At 34.8% G+C, this 22,948-nt stretch overlaps 1 protein-coding gene across 2 annotated transcripts in view; it reads left to right on the top strand.

The window, feature by feature from the left end:
- Positions 1-22,501, top strand: part of LOC126764054 (E3 ubiquitin-protein transferase MAEA) — a 188,395-nt gene extending 165,894 nt beyond the window's left edge. For both annotated transcript variants that reach the window (XM_050481807.1, XM_050481808.1), the window contains exons 6-7: positions 22,198-22,270; positions 22,332-22,501. In XM_050481807.1, coding sequence (XP_050337764.1) covers positions 22,198-22,270; positions 22,332-22,430 — 172 coding nt within the window. In that variant the 3' untranslated portion in view covers positions 22,431-22,501. The remainder of the gene's footprint in view (positions 1-22,197; positions 22,271-22,331) is intronic.
- The last annotated feature ends 447 nt before the right edge of the window (positions 22,502-22,948 follow it).

The following is a 22,948-nucleotide window of genomic DNA, read 5'->3' as shown; positions in this document are numbered from 1 at the left end:
GAGGAGATCGCACAACAGGACATCGGCATCCTTAAGAATCTTCGAAGCGCATAAAGAAGGACATCTAAATCCTTAAGCTGAAATCTTTAGTAAAGAAAGCCAAAATCTTTAAATCTTCCTTAACGAAGACAGACACTCAGAAAATGAGTCAAGGAGCAACACGGACAATGCCAAACGAGGACATAAATAATCCAGCTACAGTCCATACCAGTCCTGAAAGCTACATAATGTTCTACATTCAGACTCAGTTCTGGAAATTGGACGAAGAAAGGAGAAAGGACAAGGAATTAATATTACGGATGTTCCAAACTACAAATCCTAATACTAGCGAAACTCCCACCCCAACAATATACGAAGAAGCCACAATGCAATTCCAGAATGTAACATATGTACAAACCGAAGTCATAAAGGAATTACCTATTTTCCAAGGAAACAAAGAAGGATATACGTTATGGAAGTCACATGTAATGAAAGTCATGGAACCACTCCGAGTATTCCAGAACACACCTCAATTCTACATATCCTTACAACCTTCAGAAGGAGAATCACCGGGCATGCAGATATGTTACTTGAATGCAACAACACACCTCTCAACTTCTACAGTATCATGAAAGCTTTGGAAGCTTCCCGACCGAAACGCACTGTATGAAATACAAGAACACATGAAGAACTTGGCACAACAACCAACAGAAGACTTGGACACTTATTTCCAATACACAATGACACTGCACAGGAAGCTGATTAAAAATACAGTGGACCTTCTAAAATCAGAAATAAATAACAAATATATTGAACGCGAATCTATAACACAATTTATTAAAGGATTAAAAAATAAAAATTTGGCAACAGCCTTAGCATCTAATCAATATCAATGCTTAATGCAAACTTATACAAGTGCTAAACAAATCGAAATACGATTAAAACAAACTAGTGAAAATAAAAATCTAAGGCGACCTATCGAAATCCAAAACCAAAATTTAAATAACTTTTGACAAAGATTGACCAGATAAGACAAACCCGTTTAATTTTAATCCACCACAATGGCAAAATAATAATTTAAACCATTGGTCAAGATATATTGGTTTCTTGACCAATGGTTTAAATTAACCTAATCATCATAATTGCCTGAAACCAATTTCAACCAAGGCAACAAACGAGGAACAATTACAATTATGCACAACCTCAAAGAGTATTTAATACATACCAACCTCCACAAGAACGCATGGATGTTGACGAACCTCAAAGAAACAGTGGGTACAAACGAAATCACTTTAACAGAAACATCCTTCCGCAAAAGATACAAAGGCTCAACACACACCAACAACCTGAACCTCAGCCAGAACAAACCTTCAGACACATGGAAGAAGCTGGCTAAAGGATGGACTACCTTGCCTTACACTCAAGGATGGTCCAACACAACAAGAAGTGAATATCATGATCGACTCAGGCGCTACAAACAACTGCATATCAAAAAAATGCAGAATAGTAAGAGTATATCAATAGATCCTGTATGGACAAAATCAATGCATGGATGATAGTAAAAAAAAAATACTACTGTTAAGCCATGATTTACCATTTTTTGAACTAGAAGATATCAAAGATTTTGATATGATAATAGGATTTTGTCGATTGAAAAAATTAATTGCAGAAATGGATTTCACGTCACTACAATTAAAATATACAAATGAAAACAAAAATCAAAAAATAAATTACACAAATGATTATAAAGATTATGAAGAGGAGATTATAATAAACAGAAAAGTTACCATTTACACAACGATAGAAGCAACCATTAGGACAAAAACTAATGAACCTGTTCGGACGAAACAATACCAATATCTGTATGCAGATAACGATTTCGTCAATTCAGAAATAAAAAAATTATTAAAGAATAATATAATACAACCTAGTAGAAGTCCTTATAACTCACCAGTTTGGACAGTACCAAAAAAGGGTATAGATGAAAATGGAAAACCCAAGAAAATATTAGTGATAGATTTTTAAAAATTAAATTCAAAAACTATAACAGATAGATATCCTATTCCGGATATAAATATGACGCTTGTATTGTCAGGTAAAGCTATTAATATTTTTAAATTATGATAAAAAAAGAAGGTAGGGAAAAAACAGCATTTTCCATAAATGCACCAAAATATGAAATCATACGAATGCCCTTCGGATTAAGAAATGCACCCTCAATATTTCAAAAATGTGTTGATGATATTCTACGAGAATATACAAATAAATTTGCGTTTGTATATATCGACGACGTGTTAATATATTCCTCGACACCTGAAGAACATATTAAACACATTACATAAAGCAAATATGAAAATCTAATGAAAAATCACACTTCTTTAAAAATCAAGTCGAATATTTTTGACATATAATAACAAATAATAGGATAACGGTAGATTCAAAGAAAGTAGAAACGTTAAACAAGTATCCGATACCTCAAACCCTGAAAGAATTAAGGTAATTTTTAGGTATGGCGGGATATTATAGGAAATTTATACAAGGATATAGCAAAATAACAAAACCACTAACCATACATCTACAAGGAGAAAATTGTATAACAAATAAAAACATGTCAACTAAGAAAGAAATTAAATTAGATAAAGAAGCTATAAAAGCTATACAAATAATTAGAACAAAATTAAAAGAACAAGTTGAACTATTTCAACCAGATTTGTCAAAACTTTTTGATTTAACTAGAGATGCGAGTAATTTCGCCATAGGAAGAGTTTTATCACAAGAAAAGAAACCTATATTTTTTATATCAAGAACATTAACAAAAACAAGAAAATTATTGTACAACGGAAAAAGAATTATTAGCAGTAGTATGGGCTATAGGAAAACTTAGGATTTATATTTACGGTATAGCAGATTTAACTATACACACTAATCACCAAGCATTAATATTTTCTATTTCGGACAAAAATCCAAATATAAAACTAAAAAGATGGAAAAATTTTACACAAGAATCTGGAGCAAAAATAGTATACAAATCAGGAAATCAAAACATAGTAGCAGATGCACTATCAAGACAAATAATTAACACTTCAACAATAGAATCGATGCACTCGACACGTAGTTCACCAAACGAAAACTATACTATAAGAATCAAATCATATTAAAGAAAACTAAACATAATAAAAAAAGAACACAAACAGTTTATGAACCAAAACAAATAATTTCTTCTTCTTCTTAATTGGCGTAGACACCGTTTACGCGAATATAGCCGAGTTAACAACAGCGCGCCAGTCGTTTCTTCTTTTCGCTATACGTGGCGCCAATTGGATATTCCAAGCGAAGCCAGGTCCTTCTCCACTTGGTCCTGCCAACGGAGTGGAGGTCTTCCTCTTCCTCTGCTTCCCCCGGCGGGTACTGCGTCGAATACTTTCAGAGCTGGAGTGTTTTCGTCCATCCGGACAACATTGACCTACTTCCGCTGTCTTTTAATTCGCTGGACTATGTCAATGTCGTCATATATCTCATACAGCTCATCGTTCCATCGAATGCGATATTCGCCGTGGCCAATCTTTCGCAGGACTTTTCTCTTGAAAACTCTCAACGTCGACTCATTAATTGTTGACATCGTCTAAGCCTCTGCACCATATAGCAGCACGGGAATTATGAGTGACTTATAGAGTTTGGTTTTTGTTCGTCGAGAGAGGACTTTGCTTCTCAATTGCCTACTTAGTCCGAAGTAGCACCTTTCTCCAGAAGCAGGTTGAAAAAGTCGCACGATAGGGAATCGCCTTGTCTGAAACCTCGTTTGGTATGGAACGGCTCATTGAGGTCTTCCCGATTCTGACGGAGCTTTTGGTGTTGCTCAACGTCAGCTTACCCAGCCGTATTAGTTTTGCGGGGATACCAAAATCAGACATCGCAGCATAAAGGCAGCTCCTTTTCGTGCTGTCGAAAGCAGCTTTGAAATAGACGAAGGGGTGGTGTGTGTCGATTCTTCTTTCATGGGTCTTTCCCAAGATTTGGCGCATGCTGAATATCTGGTCGATTGTTGATTTTCCAGGTCTAAAGCCACACTGATAAGGTCCAATCAGTTTGTTGACGGTGGGCTTTAATCTTTCACACAATACGCTCGATAGAACCGGTAGTTGGCTCAGATTGTGGGGTCACCTTTCTTATGGATTGGGCATAGCACCCTTAAATTCCAATCGTTGGGCATGCTTTCGTCCGACCATATTTTACAAAGAAGCTGATGCATGCTCCTTATCAGTTCTTCGCGGCCGTGTTTGAATAGCTCGGCCGGTAATCCATCGGCCCCCGCCGCTTTGTTGTTCTTCAGGCGGGTAATTGCTATTCGAACCATGGTCGGGTAATGGAACGTCTGCTCCATCGTCATCGATTGGGGAATCGGGTTCGCCTTCTCCTGACGTTGTGTGTTCACTACCATTCAGCAGGCTGGAGAAGTGTTCCCTCCATAATTTAAGTATGCTCTGGGCATCGGTGACTGCATCACCTTTAGGGGTTCTACAAGAGTATGCTCCACTTTTAAAACCTTCTGTAAGCCGCCGCATTTTTTCGTAGAATTGTCGAGCATTACCCCTGTCGGCCAGCTTATCAAGCTCTTCGTACTCACGCATTTCGGTATCTTTCTTTTTCTGTCTGTTAATGCGTCTCGCTTCCCTCTTCAACTCTCGGTATCTCCGCGGCGACACGGCACTCCTCGTCATACCAGCTGTTCTTTTGCACTTTCCGAAAACCAATGGTTTCGGTTGCAGCTGTATGTAAGGCGTTTGAAATGCCGTCCCACAGTGGAGGATGAAGTCATGTGTAGAAGTTTACGCAAGTGAGGAAAGTGCTCTGAGCGCCATTCACTTGAGAGTGACCAGAAACGATTATTTTCCACATGGTTCAAGCAGCTCACAACTTCCGGTCTTTGACCAAGTATCCTCTGGGTAGCCTAAGAACATCCGTTCGAAGGCGAGCTAAAGTGAGAAGGCGAAACATCCCCTACATAGGATTGTGCGCTGGGTTTGGAACCCGCCACGTAAAAAGGCCCCCCAATGAAAGAAACAAATAATTTACACTCTGTCAAAACGACGTACAAAACCTGAACAAAATTATTTAAATACATAGTTATAGAAAACCGTGAGGACACAGTTTTAGTAGAGAGAGGAGGAAGACAACATGTCTTACATAAAGATAACATTCGTAACACTCCTATTTAATTTAATAATAAACATAAAAGCATACACAGTGAGCAATCTAAAAAATAAAAAATTTATATTCACCGAAACTGACGACGCATAACTATATGAAGATACCGAATATTTATACCATTTATTTAATTTAAGGACAATATTGGGAAAATATAAACAGATAGAATATAGATCATTTGGCAGGACACAACAAGATATCATAAACGAGAATAGAATCTCAAATTTAATTGGACAAACTATTTCACACTCAATACAAAAGAGATCGATAAACATTTTAGGGACTATAACAAAATTTATAACTGGGACTCCAGACATATTGAAATAAAAACACATTTAAATGAAATAATAGAAAATAATAAACAACAAAGAGTCATTAACTCACACTTTGAACAATTAATATCAAAGGCTGATCCTCCATCAATCTAAACAAACCTGGTCATATCAGAACTTTAAAGGAATTAGAAACTCTATTTGAAACTATAAATTCTGTAAAGACAGGAAATTACTTGTTTAAATCTTTAAATTTAAATGATATAAAACAAATAATAAAAAACGAAAAGTTACATATTCCAGTTTTAAATGTAATGGAATACTCCACAATAAATGTAATTAGAGTTAAGGATACATATGTAATCATTTATAAATACCCTTTAATAACGCAAAAATGTAAATTATTTAAAATAACATCGTTAAGTTATCTACATGGCAAATATATATTAGACAAACATACAGCTCAATGTAATATAAATAATTATTCAAGAGTAAAAGAATGTAAACAATCACTAAATAATTTTATATGTAAAACCAACAAGGATAATGAATGTATTTCGAAATTAGTGCTAAAAGAAAATGCAAATTGTGAAACTATTGAAGAAACAAATGCAATAATTACAATATTAGATTAGGGTAATATAATATTAGATGGCAAATATGAAATTAATAACGAAACTATCTCAGGAGTAAACTTGATCCAGTTCAATGACACCATTAAAATAAATGGACGAAAGTATACAAACATACAGGATACAATAAAGCAGATAATCCAACATGAAGGCACCATACAATTGATGAAGTAATCAACTCCCATGAAGAAACTAAATATACGAATATCCGGAAGTTACATAAACTACTAATTCCAATTGAAGATCACCCGATCCGCACTTTATGCTACACAATCACAACATTTGGAATTATAGTCATGATAATTTGGACACTACTCAAATTAATCAAACTACGACAAGTTACTCAAGAAAGAAAGAAACCACACGAACTTCAACAACTCACAGCCAACTTTACATTATAAAAATTAGAACATTTTTTATAAGAGAGAGGAGAGTTAATACCAGTATCAACGACACTTATACACAAGTATATGAGAAACGCTGATAAAGCCAGTTCTGCCCTAATCAAATAAACAAGAGTATCAAACACTAGACTTTAAACTCATACGACACCATACCCGAAAGCGAGACATGCGTAGGCCGCATGATAAGCACTTGTTTACAACAAATAATACAATTAGACTTTAGACCTAAGCCACAAGACATGAACATGTTATCAGCTTAACGAATGATATATAACCCATAGCATAATACGAAAACATGTTCATTAAGTATGTGAATTTATTCTGCAAAAGAAAAAATATATTTTTTAACCATTCATAAGTATATGAATTAACTCGCTCTGAGCCATGTACATATATTTGTTGGCTACTCATGCGAATCAAAGGCGTACCCGTTGTATCCAAAGACTAAAAAGTGTATTATAAAAAGTCGTGATGTACAGTTCATCGATAAACCTGCTTTTAATGGAACTTTTGAAGAATTTGAGTACGAAAATGAAAAAGACGTTGAATATGAAAATAAAATGGACGTGATATTCGAAAATTATCATACTGATAGCGAGGTCGGTTGTGGGAATGAAGAGTCGGTAGCCACGCCTAATAGTGAGGTAGGTGCAGGTAATAAATTACGTGGTAGACCAACATATGTACGCACGGGGCAAAGAGGGCGTCCACGAAAAGTGTATCGCCAGTTAATCGCTTAATAACGATTCAGAGGAGGAGGTTACTGATCCAGATGATTTCTACAAGTGCAACGAACCACGTTTTATAATTAATGATCATAATTTTGGCGCATATGAGAAACAGAACTTGGCAAATAGTTGAAAAGCCTTTGAATCGTAAAGTAATTGGTAACAAGTTTTTTTACTAAAGATGAACATTTAAAAAAAGTTCGTCTGGTTGCAAAGGGTTATGTTCAACGACCGGAGAAAGATTTTCACGAAGTTTCCTCTCCGGTTGCAGGGTCAACTTCAGTACGGCTCTTCACAGTACTGAGTACAGAGCTGGATCTCCAGATACATCAGATGGATGTGGTCACTGCGTATTTGAATGGAAATCGAGACGAAAATTCAACGAGGTCAACCTGTGGGCTTAAAAGGTTTGACAAAGTATAGTAGTGAAATATAACAAACAACAAAAGAGTGGCAAGCAGCTCTAGAACGAGAAAACCCCGTATGCCTAGTAAAGAAAGCATTGTATGGTTTGCGACAGTCAGGGTTAATGTGGTATCACAAGTTATCAGCAACTCTAAACAAGATTGGATTAAAATCAACGAAATTTGACCCATGTTTCTACGTACGTCGAGAAGGTGGTAACATTATGTTGGCCATTATGGATGTTGGTTAAAAACAACGAAGAAAACGCTCGCAACATTTCGATATGAAGGTTACTTTAATCGTTGTTTGGGTACAGTTTTCATAAGAATCAACGAAAATATTTATATCGCAGAAGACATCACAGAATCAATAGTGAAGCCATTCCGAAATGTTAAAGAACAATCCTTATAGAATAGAAGTGAATTGCATACTTACCATTCCTCCGACAAAAATTTGGGGGAAATATCCATACCAAAAGATACAAGACCACATATAGCGCATGCAGTAATTTTTATGAGTCAATTTAACAGCAACTACACTGAAGAACATTGGAAGTCAGCAAAAAGAATTTTACGTTACGTCAAGGGCAAAGTACAACAGGGTTTACTGTATAAGAAGACAGGTGCGCTTGGCATTGGCACACAAATAATGCATACACAAACTTACATACTTACATTGTTCTACAATCGTCTCAAACATCATTATACATACTTATATGCGTACACATGTAGTAAATATGTGCATATGACATTGCCACACAAATAATACATACACAACATACATACTTATATGCGTTCACATGTAGATATGTCACGCGCAAAAATTACAAAAATTGTTCCATAAAAACAACAATTGTCTCAAATGGTATTAGCGGCGTCACAAGTAAATATGGCAGCCAAATAGTCGATGCCCAAATTTGTAGAAAAACACACAACAAGAACATTTTCATTCATGAACGCAAGCGCACTTTCAATAGGCAAGCACGCTTCATTCATAAAAGCAAACACCATTACATCTCCCTGAGCATGCCTTTGCCTACAAGCGCCTTTTCGCGACGATGGCAAAAGCTAAAAATTCTAAATTGAATAATTTTTGATATTTTTCTAGAAGGGAAAAGTGTCAAGCCCGCAAACTCGCAAACCACAGAAAAGAGTGACAAAAGGGGCAACATAGTTCTTGTTGGCTTAAAATATTTGTCCTTTCTAAAATATTTTTCCGTGGCTCGCAAAAATCAGCGTCGATATGTATGCGGAAAGGGAAGCGGTGATAATCGCCAATCGTTCGCTTATGCTTTTCGCACACCTCGGTTTTCTACTAACAAGACAATGTTGTGACGCTTTGTCGTCGCGTCGGTCCGTCGACACATTGTCTCTTTGACAAAACATGAGCTTCGCCATTGGTTGACCTTGTCAACGGAAATTTCGCATGAAGCATTGAGTGTACTGTTTACATACATACCTATATTGCCTGTAGACAAATTTATAAACATTATGCACATGGTCTGTAATATTTGTACAAGTTAACACAACAAATATTTATTTCAACATAACATTCATTGCAACAATGTCGTTGTTAAAGTTCAACAGAATCGATCGACATTATTGCTGATCAATAAATAATAATGAAAATAAACAATCATCCACTTCAATATATTGTAAATTCTGCTGACCATTCAACATCCGCTAAACTCTGCCAGTTGCATTTCTTAACTCAATAAAGCAAAACTTAACTGGCGCCCGAGCAGGGACCAACGAGGCTACAAAAACTTAAAAGTTGAACTTCGTTGGACATCGGTGGATTTGCAAGTCTTGTAAGGCAAGCCCGCCGGACACCTTCTACTCCAGAGTAAGTTGCAGGATCCCTAGTAGGGACAAGCCGAACCGAACGGGAGAGATCCGGACTACCAAGAAGGGCAGCCATACCAATGTAGCAATGTACGTTAGATTTAAGTGAAAATTAAGTGTGACAATTTAAAATTCATAAAATCTTCGTACTATATTAAATCACAAATTAAAATTATAAATTAAATATTATAAGGAAATTTTTAAATTCTATATAAAAAAATTAAATTATATAACTAAGTGAAGTGGAAATTATTGAAAGAGATCGAATTGCATTTTGAAGCTATTAAAATCATAAATAATATATTTCTAAAAAAGGCGTGTTTAAATGAGTTAAGCCTCCCCCCTCAATCAACCTGGGAAAAAAACTGGCGCACCCTAATACGCCAGCGCAATTCACCATAGTTGTTGACACTTCAGCGCAACTCCCCACACCTGTGCTCCTACCCACTAAACAAAAAGGATAGACAACAGGAGAGGAGATTCGATTCGTTGACACTGCGCAAAATAATAAACAATAGTTCTTTTATATATATGTATACACAAGTGACATTGCTACACTCACTCAAACAATAAATTAATCTCAATACGCTCTTATATATCTTATACGTTAGAAGTGAAATAATCGAGATGACCTTCTGTAGCAGTTATTTAGCAAGGATGAGTTAGTCATTAAGCAAACATTGAAATGTGACGTATTAATTTAATATTGTAATACTTAAATTTGTTAATAAGTTAAAATAAAATCCAATAAACTGATATTAAAATTTCACTCACATATGTACATACATATGTACATCAAAACATATTAAAAAGTAAAGAAAATATGGACAAAATTCCTAATTAAACTAAAAACATTAATACATATCATAAATGTGTGCCAACCATAGCTCGCAAATAACTGTCGACCGTTTTTCTTCTTAAGCTCTCGTTGCGAGCACAACCGAAAAAGTTCATACTCTCTCGCTCTCGCTCTGAGCAAGAGACTCTTGCTGTCTTCATTTATGTTTTCTGTTAAGCGCTTTTCGTTAAGCTCTTTGTATTTCGGTCTTTCAATGAGCAGTGCGTAAAGAGCGGAACGAGAAACGCTCGCACAAAGAGAGTCAGCAAAAGACCGATTGACCGAAAAACTCAACGCAAACGGTCTTCACATTTACTTTTGTTGTAAGACATTTAGATTTTCTGCACTAATCGAACTTCTTCGTTCACTTAATATAAAGTGTAGGGCTGAGAATGCCCGTTCGACGGACACTTGCGTTGCAGGTGTAGCCAGCACAACCTGCGCTAGTGCACTTACATATATGTATGCGGAATCTTAAGCTGCAAATCATTAAAAAATTCCAATATACTATTTGAATTTAATGGCAAGCGACCAAATGTTACGTCGAAGTTTTCGATGTCAGCATAAATTTTGATAAGTTTTGCAGAAACAGGATCTTTTTTGCTTTCTGACACTGTCTGCAACAAATATTTCACAACTTAACACACTCAATTCACGATCGCAATTAATAATTTCGTCTGCAAAACAGACGTTTAACGATTTGCTTGCCTATGCATGTGAATGTATACCAATACATACGCAAAAGACTTTTTGCTCCACTGAACACGACAAAACGGTCTTGGAACAACCAGAACAAAGCAGAATAGAAAAAAACGGTTTCGCTCTGAGCGCAAGCAAGCTCATTCAAGAACCCATAAAACGGTTGCTCTCTGAGTCTTTTCGTAAAGAGTCAGGGAGAGACACTTATTTGCAGACAACGAGAAACGGTCGACAGTTATTTGCGAGCTCTGGTGCCAACAAAACTAAAATTATATAAAAAACAGACGAAATAAACTAAAAACAACACATAAACGGGCGTGAAATCGCGAAACTAAAAATACATACATACAAAAAAAACACTGGGCGCGAAACCCAGCAGTAAAACATACATACATACATACGAACAAACTAAACGCGCGCGAAACCTAAATATAAAATATAAACTAACAAATTAATAGGGCGCGAATCTAAAACAACATAAAATAAACAAAAACAAAATAAAACGCTAAACCAAAGACAATCAACTGGAAGCGAAGGAGAAGGAGTTGACATCAGAGGCCCGAATAAACGCAGACAAATATACGCACAAACAACATTACGAGGCATACCAACTGGAAACAGTTTGGAGTTTTGCTACATACAGCCACATTATCCCCTCAAAGGACACCACAATGAGCGTATTATGTCCTTTATTAATTTAATATATACACATATGTATGCCCAAAATTGCAGTGTTATTTGATATAATACCTGTAATTAAAATCCGCACTAACGGCAAAAAAAAAAAATTACCTACCTATTTAGCGCGTAAGGTAATGTATGTTAAATATATAAAAAGCATAAGAGCTTATCTTTGTATTTTCAAAACACTAAAAGCAACTAATATCCGAGCAATTACTTGCGAAAAATTTCCGGCAAACCCTTTCTGTTTAATAAAGCAGTAAGCGGGATTGTATATAATAAGTAAGCAAAGGAAAAATCGCAAGTCCTACATAAAGTAAAAGACAAAAACACAAACAAAATAAATATAACTACACTTATATACATACATATATGCATATATGTATATTTAGTGGAAACATTCATTATATATTGCATTATACCTACAATATACTTATGTACATATGCGTAATTGCCAAGCGCAAAATATACATATGTATATGCATACATACATTTACATACTTACATATATCTTTAGTACATATTAGACGAGGATTCTAATTGTAAAAGTGTATATTTATTTACATATGAACATATATGTACATAAAAGAAAATAACTTTTTCAAATACCTCTCTCTCTCAAAAGAACAAAAAAGGTTCAACAAAACATACACAACTTGTAAGAACTATGTAAAATATAAGTATATTAGCACATAAACATTAGTACATATTCAAAGTCCACATTGGCAATTATCCGGCAATACCTCTTGTTCTTTGGCAAACAAAAACAAGCAGGATTGTATACAAAAAGCGAATTGATCTCTCCACCGAGGTCTCAATTGCTTACGAACAAAGCATATTCATAAAAACACAAACAATTCGTGCATTCTTATATAAATAGCACATTGATCTCTTCAACGAGCTCTCAATCGCACAAAACATACGCACATACAAGTCCAAGTATTAGGGTGTACCTAAATTCGGACATCAAAAATTTTAATTAATAAAAAGCGCGGTTTTTAATACCAATAAACAATTCAAATATATTTTCGAACTAAAATATAAATAAATAATATTATTTAGCAAAAATGGTTAACAACAACAATAATATAAACACACCTGCAGGAGCTACAGGCCCAAAACAGGTTGCTAAATTTATTTCAGAATGTGACAGTTTAAGAAGTTACTACACTAGATTTGCCTCCTCACCGATTCACGAAAACTCTGAATCGTTATTAGAAGTAAAAGGTCAAAATCGTAAAAATTTTTGGACTCGCCTCAAAACGGCTCATGACGTCATTGTAGATTCTGACGACTCAGATCTGCCACAAAATTTTAAATTATCTACTTACACCATATACGGGAACTGCTTAGACCAGTTTGAAGAAACAACAGCTATGATCTCCGATCAACTAAAGCTCATTAAAGCAATTGCACCTACTCCCCACAGTAGAGTAGAGCTGCCACAAATAGACAGTCAAAAGGCAAGTTCAGGCATCAAACTCGAGGTGCCCGCATGTGACATAAAATATTTTATGGAGGTTATGAAGAATGGCCGTCCTTCCGCGACATGTTTACAGCCGTTTACATCAACCATCCACAACTATCAAAAGTACAAAAATTGTATCACCTCCGATACAAGACAAAAGGTCAAGCAGGCATAATAGTAAAACAGTTCGCTCTTAATGACGATAATTTCAATTTGGCTTGAGAAGCTCTAAAAGCAAGATATGAAAACGAAAGTATACTAGTCGATAAAGAAGTAACGACACTAATGAACTTGCCAAAAGTTAAGAAAGGAACAAGTGTAGAATTCATCAAACTAGAATCCACTGTTACAAATTGCTGGTCGATTCTATCGACATAAAATATTCCCACAGATAGCTGGGACCCTATTCTGGTAAATATATGTATGTACCGCCGCATTACCAGAAAAGTCGTTACTTCTATGGGAGCAATCGCTCTCATCACGAAAAAAGTGCCCAACGTGGCAACAAATGAAAAACTTTCTCACCACCCATTATGAAATTGCGGAAAGGTTAGAAGAAAAAAGAACATTAAACACGACCAAAATGGAAGCTTAAATAGAGCCCAAGTTAGTAACAAAAACATTTTACTTGTGAACAAAAACTTTCACAAAAACGCAATCGTTCACATCTGAACAACGCAAACCTACGTCATGCGAACTATGTAAAAGAGGGCATAAGCAAATTTAATTGCTTCCATTGTCACAAAAGACACCATTCAATGCTTCATTACAACAGATATCCTAACTTACTCCAAAGAAACGCTTACACAAAAGGAACCACGGGTTTAGCAAAAGCGAATCCCGAAATCCACAATTTTAAAAATTGCCAAGAGACACCATGTTGCTCAAAGGTACAAAAAGCTCAAACGCTGCACAGCGAAACACAAAGTGGACTAATTACAGAACCAATTATCACTATGACAACTCAAGTTGAGAAAAAACAAAATCAATACCTTAATTCACAATTAAGGAAATTTCGAGATATAGGGAAACTTCCAATAATGAAAAAAAATCTGAACAGATCCTAGAGCGGTGGCGAGCTACTAAACGCCAAATTAGTGCATGCATAAAAACATAAAATATAACACAGTTGCATCAAAAAGTCGAAAAATCGACATTTTTTTGTAAATTTTCAAAATAAATAAAATCTTATACAAAATTAAGGTTCAACGAGCACCATATGCCCAATGCGATAGTGTGACGCACCTAGATTTACAAAAAGCAAAGGTCGTTCTTATCGTTCTTATATAAGCGCTCCTCATAAGGGTAGTGGATGGGAATCTGTTGTCAAATTTTAACATTCCACTTCAAAATAAGTAGCTAGAAATTACCACGATACAATTCAAAATGAAGGCGTTCGCAATTCACGGCCATTCTCTTGCAAGATCCCTCTATTGTCACAGTCCTAACTCCAGAGCTAAGGAGTACCCATTCTGGCCATATCTGAGCCAGGCGAGGCGTTACTATCCTTCTTAAGCCGATCGTAAATTAAATATCATAAAAAAATTGCAACAATTGCTAATAACACAGAAAAGCCAAAAAATAAATAACCTGCAAAATAAAGTTGCTTCTCTTAAGCATCTATTTGCATTTTAAAATTCATATTCAAATATTTACATGTGACATATTTTAAACCAAAAGCTGTTTTCCACATACACGAATAAATATGACAATATTACACCGCCATTATTAAATACTTTTGCTGTCAAATCCATGCTACTCCAACAGCAGTACGGCGAAATACGTGCAACAACATATGTTTGGAATACTAGGATGCCCAGGATGTTTAAATGAGTTAAGCCTCCCCCCTCACTCAACATGGGAAAAACTGGCGCACCCTTATACGCCAGCGCAATTCACCATAGTTGTTGACACTTCAACGCAACTCCCCACACCTGTGCTCCTACCCACTAAACAAAAAGGATAGACAACAGGAGAGGAGATTCGATTCGTTGACACTGCGCCGCGTCGACACCTTTCGCCAGCACCTATAATCAACAATTCGTCCGAACAATTCAACATTAAATTCGTCTACGCAATTGGTTTCTCAACTTTCGCTTCTACACTGCGCCGCGAGTTTCCTTCTTTTTGCTTCGATCATCATCGTTCCGCCTGCGCCGACTTACAGCGATACAACGCATTCTACCTCGAATGGACGCGATATATTTTCAAAAAAATCATTGTATTGTAAATTAAAGATAACTTTAAATAAATTGTACCCTTTAAATAAATAACCTTTTTTTCTTTTTAAATACTCTCGCGAATGTTAGTGCAAGTGGAATCATTTATATTGAGTGGTTGGTACTCATCGATAAACTAATTTATTACTTATTTAAACAAGGTGTAAAGCGATAATAACTCCTACTTTTGCAAAAATTTAACTTAACGAAGTTTTGTACGCAAACGTAGTATAACTTAACCCTATTCTGTGATTCCTACCCAAAGGGTAAAACCAGATACTGGTTTTCAAAAAAAAAAAACAGTAATAATAATTAAAAATAATGATCGAAATGATTGATTGATTAAGGCGAATCAGAAATAAAATTGAGGTAGTAAGAATACTCCAACTAATTTAATAATATAAAATTAAATTTTGAAAAAACGGATGGCTAATCCAAACAATTTGATTAGACATCCAATAAATAATAAATATTGAAGAAAATCCCCACCAACGATAAAGACAGATACAAAGACAAGTGACATTTCAAAACAATAAAAATATGACCCAACCTGGCGAATTTATCATGAAGGTAGAAGACATAACAAAAGAAACAGACCAGGATGAGATAATTTTACAGATTCACAACAGAGCTCCTAGAAACGCTCAGGAAAACAAACTGCAACTCTCAGAGAAATATTATTTTTCGAAAATGAGACAAAGAATAGCTACACTGTTAAAACAATGCCAGATATGCAAGGAAGAAAAATATGATCCTCCAAATCCCGCAATTACAGAAACCCCAATACCTGAGTTTCCTGGACATACACTTCACATAGACATATTCTCAACTGAAAAAAATTAATCTTAACAGCAATAGATACATTTTCAAAACTTGCGCAAGCAAAAATAATCCAGTCAAAATCAATAGAAGATATAAAAAACCTTTGCACGACATTTTATTTTATTATGGAGTACCCAAGTGCGTTATAGTAGATAACGAAAAGTCTCTTAATTTGGCAACAATCATGATGAAAGATAAGCTACGTATAAAAGTTTTTAAAGCTCCGCCCTACAAGAGCTCTGTAAACGGACAAGTTGAAAGATTCCATTCCACCCTTTCAGAAATTATGAGATGCTTAAAAATAAAACAGGTACATCGGACATTTGACGAATTACAAAAAGCGCCCCCTAGAACTATTTTTCGGCAGAAACGTAGCCACGGACCCTGAGGAATGCGATAGAAGCAGACAGAATAACATAGAAAAACTAAAACAAAAACAGGCAACTGACGTAGAAAACCATAACAAGGACCGCAAAGAAATTAAAACTTCCACAGCAGACAATATTCGTTAAGCAAAATATTAGGTGTCAAATATGCAACTCAATGGGCAAAACAAAATATAATAAATACTTTACTTTTAAACGAAATAGAATTACAAGATGTCCACAAAATATTTCAAAAAAATAATATAACAACTCTATCAGTCGAAGAAATGTTAGAGTTCGCTGAAGTATCAGTCTTACATAATGAAACGGCTATAGTTATATTGTAAAAATTCCAGAATAAGACGCAATCAATTATCAAAATCTACTAATAAAACCAGTTGTAAAAAAATAAACTAATAGTTCACTTAGAAACAGATGACTGTAAAATATCCAACAATATAAAAATTTGTAAAAAAAAAGATACAGCCATTAATTTAATAGAATCGAAATGTATTTCTAAATTAGTTGAGTGCAAATAATCGCTGTGTGATTTCAGTAATGCAGACCATATCCCGGAAGTCGAAGAGATTGACAACAGCTTAATCCTACTTAACAACTTTAACGGCAGTCTAATACAAAATAATATAACCCGTCATCTGAAAGGAACATATCTCGTACACTATTGGAATGAGAGCATAACCATAAATAATAAAGAATTCAGCAACAAGGAGAAAACTATATTGAAACCCGGAGCACTACTCATCCAATCATATGACCCCATTAGAATTGGATCGTCTTCAAATACTATCAATGGAATCCCTACACGCACTCAACATAAAAAATATGAAACAATTAGACCAAATAAATACAGATTCCTCCTCGAACCGTATAGATATAATTTTTCTATCGGCCTTTATTATACCAATAGTTGTAATACAAAAATTCTGTATAAAACCAAAGGAAAACCTAACCCTACAAATTGGAAAAATTCCGACACAAATCATGAATGAAACAAACAATTTTCCTAGATCTGTACAACTACAATTTAATAACATACCATACTTTTAAAGCTACTTGAGGACAAGTAGAAATTTGAGGAGGGAGAGTTAACACAACAAATATTTATTTCAACATAACAACATTCATTGCAACAATGTCGTTGTTAAAGTTCAACAACATACAGAAATTTGTTAAAACAAACATCCGCTGCAACTCCCAGAATCGATCGACATTATTGCTGATCAATAAATAATAATGAAAATAAACAATCATCCACTTCAATATATTGAAAATTCTGCTGACCATCCAACATCCGCTAAACTCTGCCGTTAAAAACGCCGACGCCGCTGCTGTTGAACCACAGACACCGCTGCCGTTGAACCACAGCTAGTTTAGGGTATTTTTAAGATACTATGTTCAGTTACATTTCTTAATAGCCTTGACAGACGGCAGCGTTAATCCGGATTAACTGCGCACTTAATCAGATCCAAATTTGTAGGTGACAGATGGCAGCTATGCGAGTTTGAAACTCTCATAAACAGCTCATTGTCCTTTTTATAATATTTTCAATGAAAATTGATAGAAGATAAACATTACGGTTGTTAGCCGACCAATTTTTACCAAACCATTTTTTATTACAAAAACATATCAACACATTATTTTTAAAACTGCATCATAACATAGAAGTTTTATTGATATTATATTGAGAATTTGATAAACAGCTGTCAGGGGTGTTTGTATTTCATTCACAATAGATGAAAATTGGCCCTTTTTTAACAATGTTGCCAACGAAAATCTCACAAACTCCCTAAAATTTTGAGAGTTATTTTTGGATTCAGCAACGGAGTTAGCTGTGGTAACTCCTGAATTAATCCCGAAAAATGCAATTAATCTGGTTTAACGCTGCCGTCTGTCAATGATAAACTGCTAAACAAAGCAAAACTTAACTTACATGTATACATATTTATGTAATTATATATGAGCACATGTGCGACCGCTTGATCTTTTAATATGATATTAAAACATTTAATGTAAATTTATAAATTTAACACTAATTTCCATAAAACTAAATTAAATGCACATTTGGGTAATGATACAAACCTTACTCTATTATATATTTTTAATGATTTTATGGAATCATAATGAAATACATACAGTAAATTTTAATATATGTACATACATAAGTACATTTTCAAAATAATTTACATTTTTCCAAAAAATTTATATTTAGTTTAATATTGTTAATTTCCGGAAAAAAGTTAAATTTGGAATTAAAGTTACTTTTGCATTTTTGAATACAAAAAAAATGTGTAGAACCGAATTACTGAAGTGCTAGTGGATAGATAAGAATTAAAAATATAAGTGTAAAATTAATTATAAGTCAGAGAAACTCGCATTTTAAACAGTTCAATTTTTGAATTTTAATTGCAAATATCTCAAAAACCATAAGCCAGTGGTATCTATATATATATATATTTGTTCTGGAGGACATCCTTTATACCCATTTTAACCCGAAATCGGCGGATGCTATTCTAAATCCTTGACATTTACTTATATATAGTTGGCGCTGTAGAAACGAATTACTCAAGTGTTATTGGATACAAAAATTAAATTTATAAGTGTAAAATGAGTTGGCTCTAGAAGTTTTCGAGAGAAAGGTGTTGCGAAAGACTTATGGTCCTATGCTCATTGGCAACGACGAATAATGCAGTCTATGGAAATAGGAGCTGTACAAGACATACGGCGATATTGACATAGTTCAATGAATCAAAAGAAAGCAGCTTCGCTGGTTGATCATGTTGCTCGGATAGAAGGGAACACTCCAGCTTTGAAGGTTTTCGTTTCAATATCCGCCGGTGCAAGCATAAAGAAAGAAATCCATTGCGTTGAAGAAATCAGGTGGAATAGGACTTGTTCCAATCCTCGTGAGAGAACCACTCAGCAACTTTTCAACGTTTTACGTAAAGATCGTGAGCGAGCCCCTTCTCTACCTTCATATTGCACAACACCGTGCAATATCGCTTATTCGATTAAAACATCGACCGCAGGGATACTACCCTTCAATGTCAGGGAATAGCTATCCGGTCAGGCGATGTCGAGCTCGAAGTATTTAATAAATAATTACCCCCAGTAACATGTTGCCCTACAGGATATCACCCGAATAGAGGAGCGCTACTTCGTGGTGAAAACCGTTTGGTACTAGGCGACTTTAACACGCACCATGACCTTTAGCATTCCTGCCTGTCAAACGATCGTAGGGGGATGGAGCTGGTGAAATTGTGGAACCCCGCCAAATTTCCCAGCCGTTTTAGCTAATGAGCGCTACACCTTACGCCATGTCGATTGCGGAAATCCCCGAATAAGGAATCTCAATTTGGAGATTCAGCGATTAGTAAACCAACATAAGAGGTCGAAAAGGATAGATCAGCTGCAGTCCTGCAACTTCTCCACCGGTGTGAGTAAGCTTTGGTCTACTGTCAAGGCTTTGGCTCACCCGAAGAGACATGATGACTGAGTTAAAGTTCAATTCAATGGTCATGACCCGAAGAAAAAACGAGAGTATTTTTAGTTTTAGCGAATTATTTTTGGCTGTGTTTAGTTTTTGTTTATTATTAATACTAAGTTACACTCTTATAATATATATGTATCTTGAATTCTACAATAAAACTTTTTATTATTTTATTAACGACTGCGTTATGATAAACTCTTTAATATTGATAGAATTGCTGTTTACTTATTTTTGGCGCTCACAGTATATATAAAGTAATGCCGCTTTTCGTTATAATTTTATAACTTAAGAACGGGCTCACCTATCCAAACCAAATCTTTAGGCTTTATTCTGACTATGTATTTAGCAGATGGAGATTGGTCGAACGTCATTTATAACATTTTTTGTAACTAATAAATTCAATAACTGTTAATGGAAAGTTTTGTTCATGCGGTCATTTTATTTCGGACGTACTTAGATTAAAGCAAATTGCTTTAATCGACTGCGATAATTATTGCTTTGCGTTTATATTTTTAAATATATTGTTGAATGCATTCATACTAACGGTGAGTCTTATATTGTGTACATATGTATATCGTGTATATGTGTGCGTGTACTTTTTCGCTGTCGGCGAGTCGTCAGTTTTTAATTTTTTATTTCACAGGCTTTATTTCAATTAAATGATCAAACAACGGTAAGTCTTGAACAGTTGAACTGAAATATATGTATGTATGCCCGTGTGTTTTTTATTTGAAAAAAACATATTGTGTGCATTCCGATGCTTTACTTTTTTGTTATAGATGAAATTGTTTTATAATTTGATTTATTCTTTTCTATATGAAGAAAAAATGCCACCAGCCAGACGAGCAAATATAGGTCGGCGAACGCGTAATGCAAATGATGAGCCATTACTAAGCCGACGGTTCTATATTCAGATGAACGCGCACAAGCTAATGCATCGCAGCGTGAAAGTAATGCGGAATACGTCGTACTATTTTGGATGACATGCTGCATGCTGCTTTAATTACAACAGTCAGATTGATTATAGTATGAACGGAAATATTGGAATGATGGACGCAATTTGACCACATTGTGATCCGGCTAACTTTCAAGGTGAAATGCCCGGGATGTGTGGTGCTAATAGCAAAGTGAGATTTCCAGCATTAAAAAATTCCACCCGAACCATTTTATTGATTAAGTTTTGGGACATCTCAAACGTCGAAGCTTTTGTTTGAGTAATATTCAACAATAAAATTCGACATTTCAATCTTTCGAGGCTACAAAAATTATTATACTCTTGCAACCTGTTGCTGTTGGCAGTGAAAAAGTTGTTGCAAATTTGATTGAAGCTATGATCTTAAGTGCAAAATCAAAAAGAGAAGTTATTTGATGCCGCGTATCCCTACGATACCAACTGATGTATCATTTCAATTCAAACGATTACAAATAAGTTTTAAAATTTCAAGCAACCAATTAATATATGCTTTTGTTTTTTGAATAAATGAATTTGATGTTAAAATAATTTTTTTTTTATTATTTCACTTTGTACGTAGCGAAGCACGTACCGGGCCGCTATCATAAATGTATATACAAGTTTGAAAAGTGAACCTTATGAATATGTGATGGTTATTTTTGAGAAACGAAAATTAGTTGGTGAAATTTTTAGTTTGAATGAAAAAACGAAAATTCCTATGTTCAATGTATAGGAACCTAAAAAAAAATAGCGACCCCTGAGAGTTAAGCTACAGCGCCTGGCTTGAGGGAGGATTTTTTGTTTGTCAATCACTAACATTTGAAGGGGTAAGAGTTGAAAAACAAATTCAAAAATTTGTTTTGAAGCACCCTAATATATATATATTTATAAGTGAAGCTAATCTGCGATGAACTTTTCAGAGATAGGATAGTTGTATCTCGGAATTTAGTCGCAATATTTTTAAACTCTCGCAGCGTATTGCAAAAAGTAAATAGTTTTTAGTAAAACTTGTTTGTAACCCCTTAACTAAATTTTTGCTTAATATTACCTGTACGAAATTTTTTTTATTACTTTTTTCAAATATTTAGCTCAAGTTCCAATCTCATTTCCGCAGATTTTTACTTAGAGTATAAAGTTTTCTTCCTAATATATATTATATTTTTCTCGATTTTTTAGAGTCACTGGACTACCTTTGAATGAACATAACTTACCAATGATGCTGCCGAACGGCCAAATATTTGGGCAGTTGGTAAATACAGTGTAAAATAAAGCTAAATTTTGGTTATAAATGATTTTTTTTTTTACTCTAGGCTTTACCCGAAATAACTAGAGAGGACGGTGCTGTGGTTTGTCCTATTACAAATACAAAATTCTCAAGCCCAAAAGTTGAAAAGGTTTTTGTAATGTAAAAAATTAAAATCTTGATATATATATAGCATATAATGTAATTAATAATAAAAGTATATTCTGCGTAAAAATATGCCGCGTAAGGGAAGCATTCATTTAAGTTAACTTTTATTATTAGGTCTATGTAAGTAAAAGTAATTACTATTAAATATAGAACCGTCGATTTTGATACTCGAATTGAGTATCACGCAGGATTGTAATGTATCGAATGTAGAATCGAATGAAGTCCGGATGGGGTGGTCTATCCTCTTTTGTTATGTGAGGTGGTGTACAGACGTGTTGTTGGAATGCAAAAATAGTTTCACAATTCTCATTAAGTAGATCGAAAGAAGTTGTTGTGCTCTTCGACTCCGCTCCGCTGGCAAAGGACAAATGAGAAAATAAATGGCCATCGTTGGTATTCATGATTTACATCTCATATATTGCTATCAATACCTTCAATACATGTTATGTATAATATATACATATGTTCAATTCATAATAGCATACAATATGTATATATATATATATATATATATGT

Source organism: Bactrocera neohumeralis, unplaced genomic scaffold, assembly GCF_024586455.1.
Source record: "Bactrocera neohumeralis isolate Rockhampton unplaced genomic scaffold, APGP_CSIRO_Bneo_wtdbg2-racon-allhic-juicebox.fasta_v2 cluster09, whole genome shotgun sequence".
Taxonomy (NCBI): Eukaryota; Metazoa; Arthropoda; class Insecta; order Diptera; family Tephritidae; genus Bactrocera; species Bactrocera neohumeralis.
This window is presented reverse-complemented; position numbering and strand designations above follow the sequence as displayed.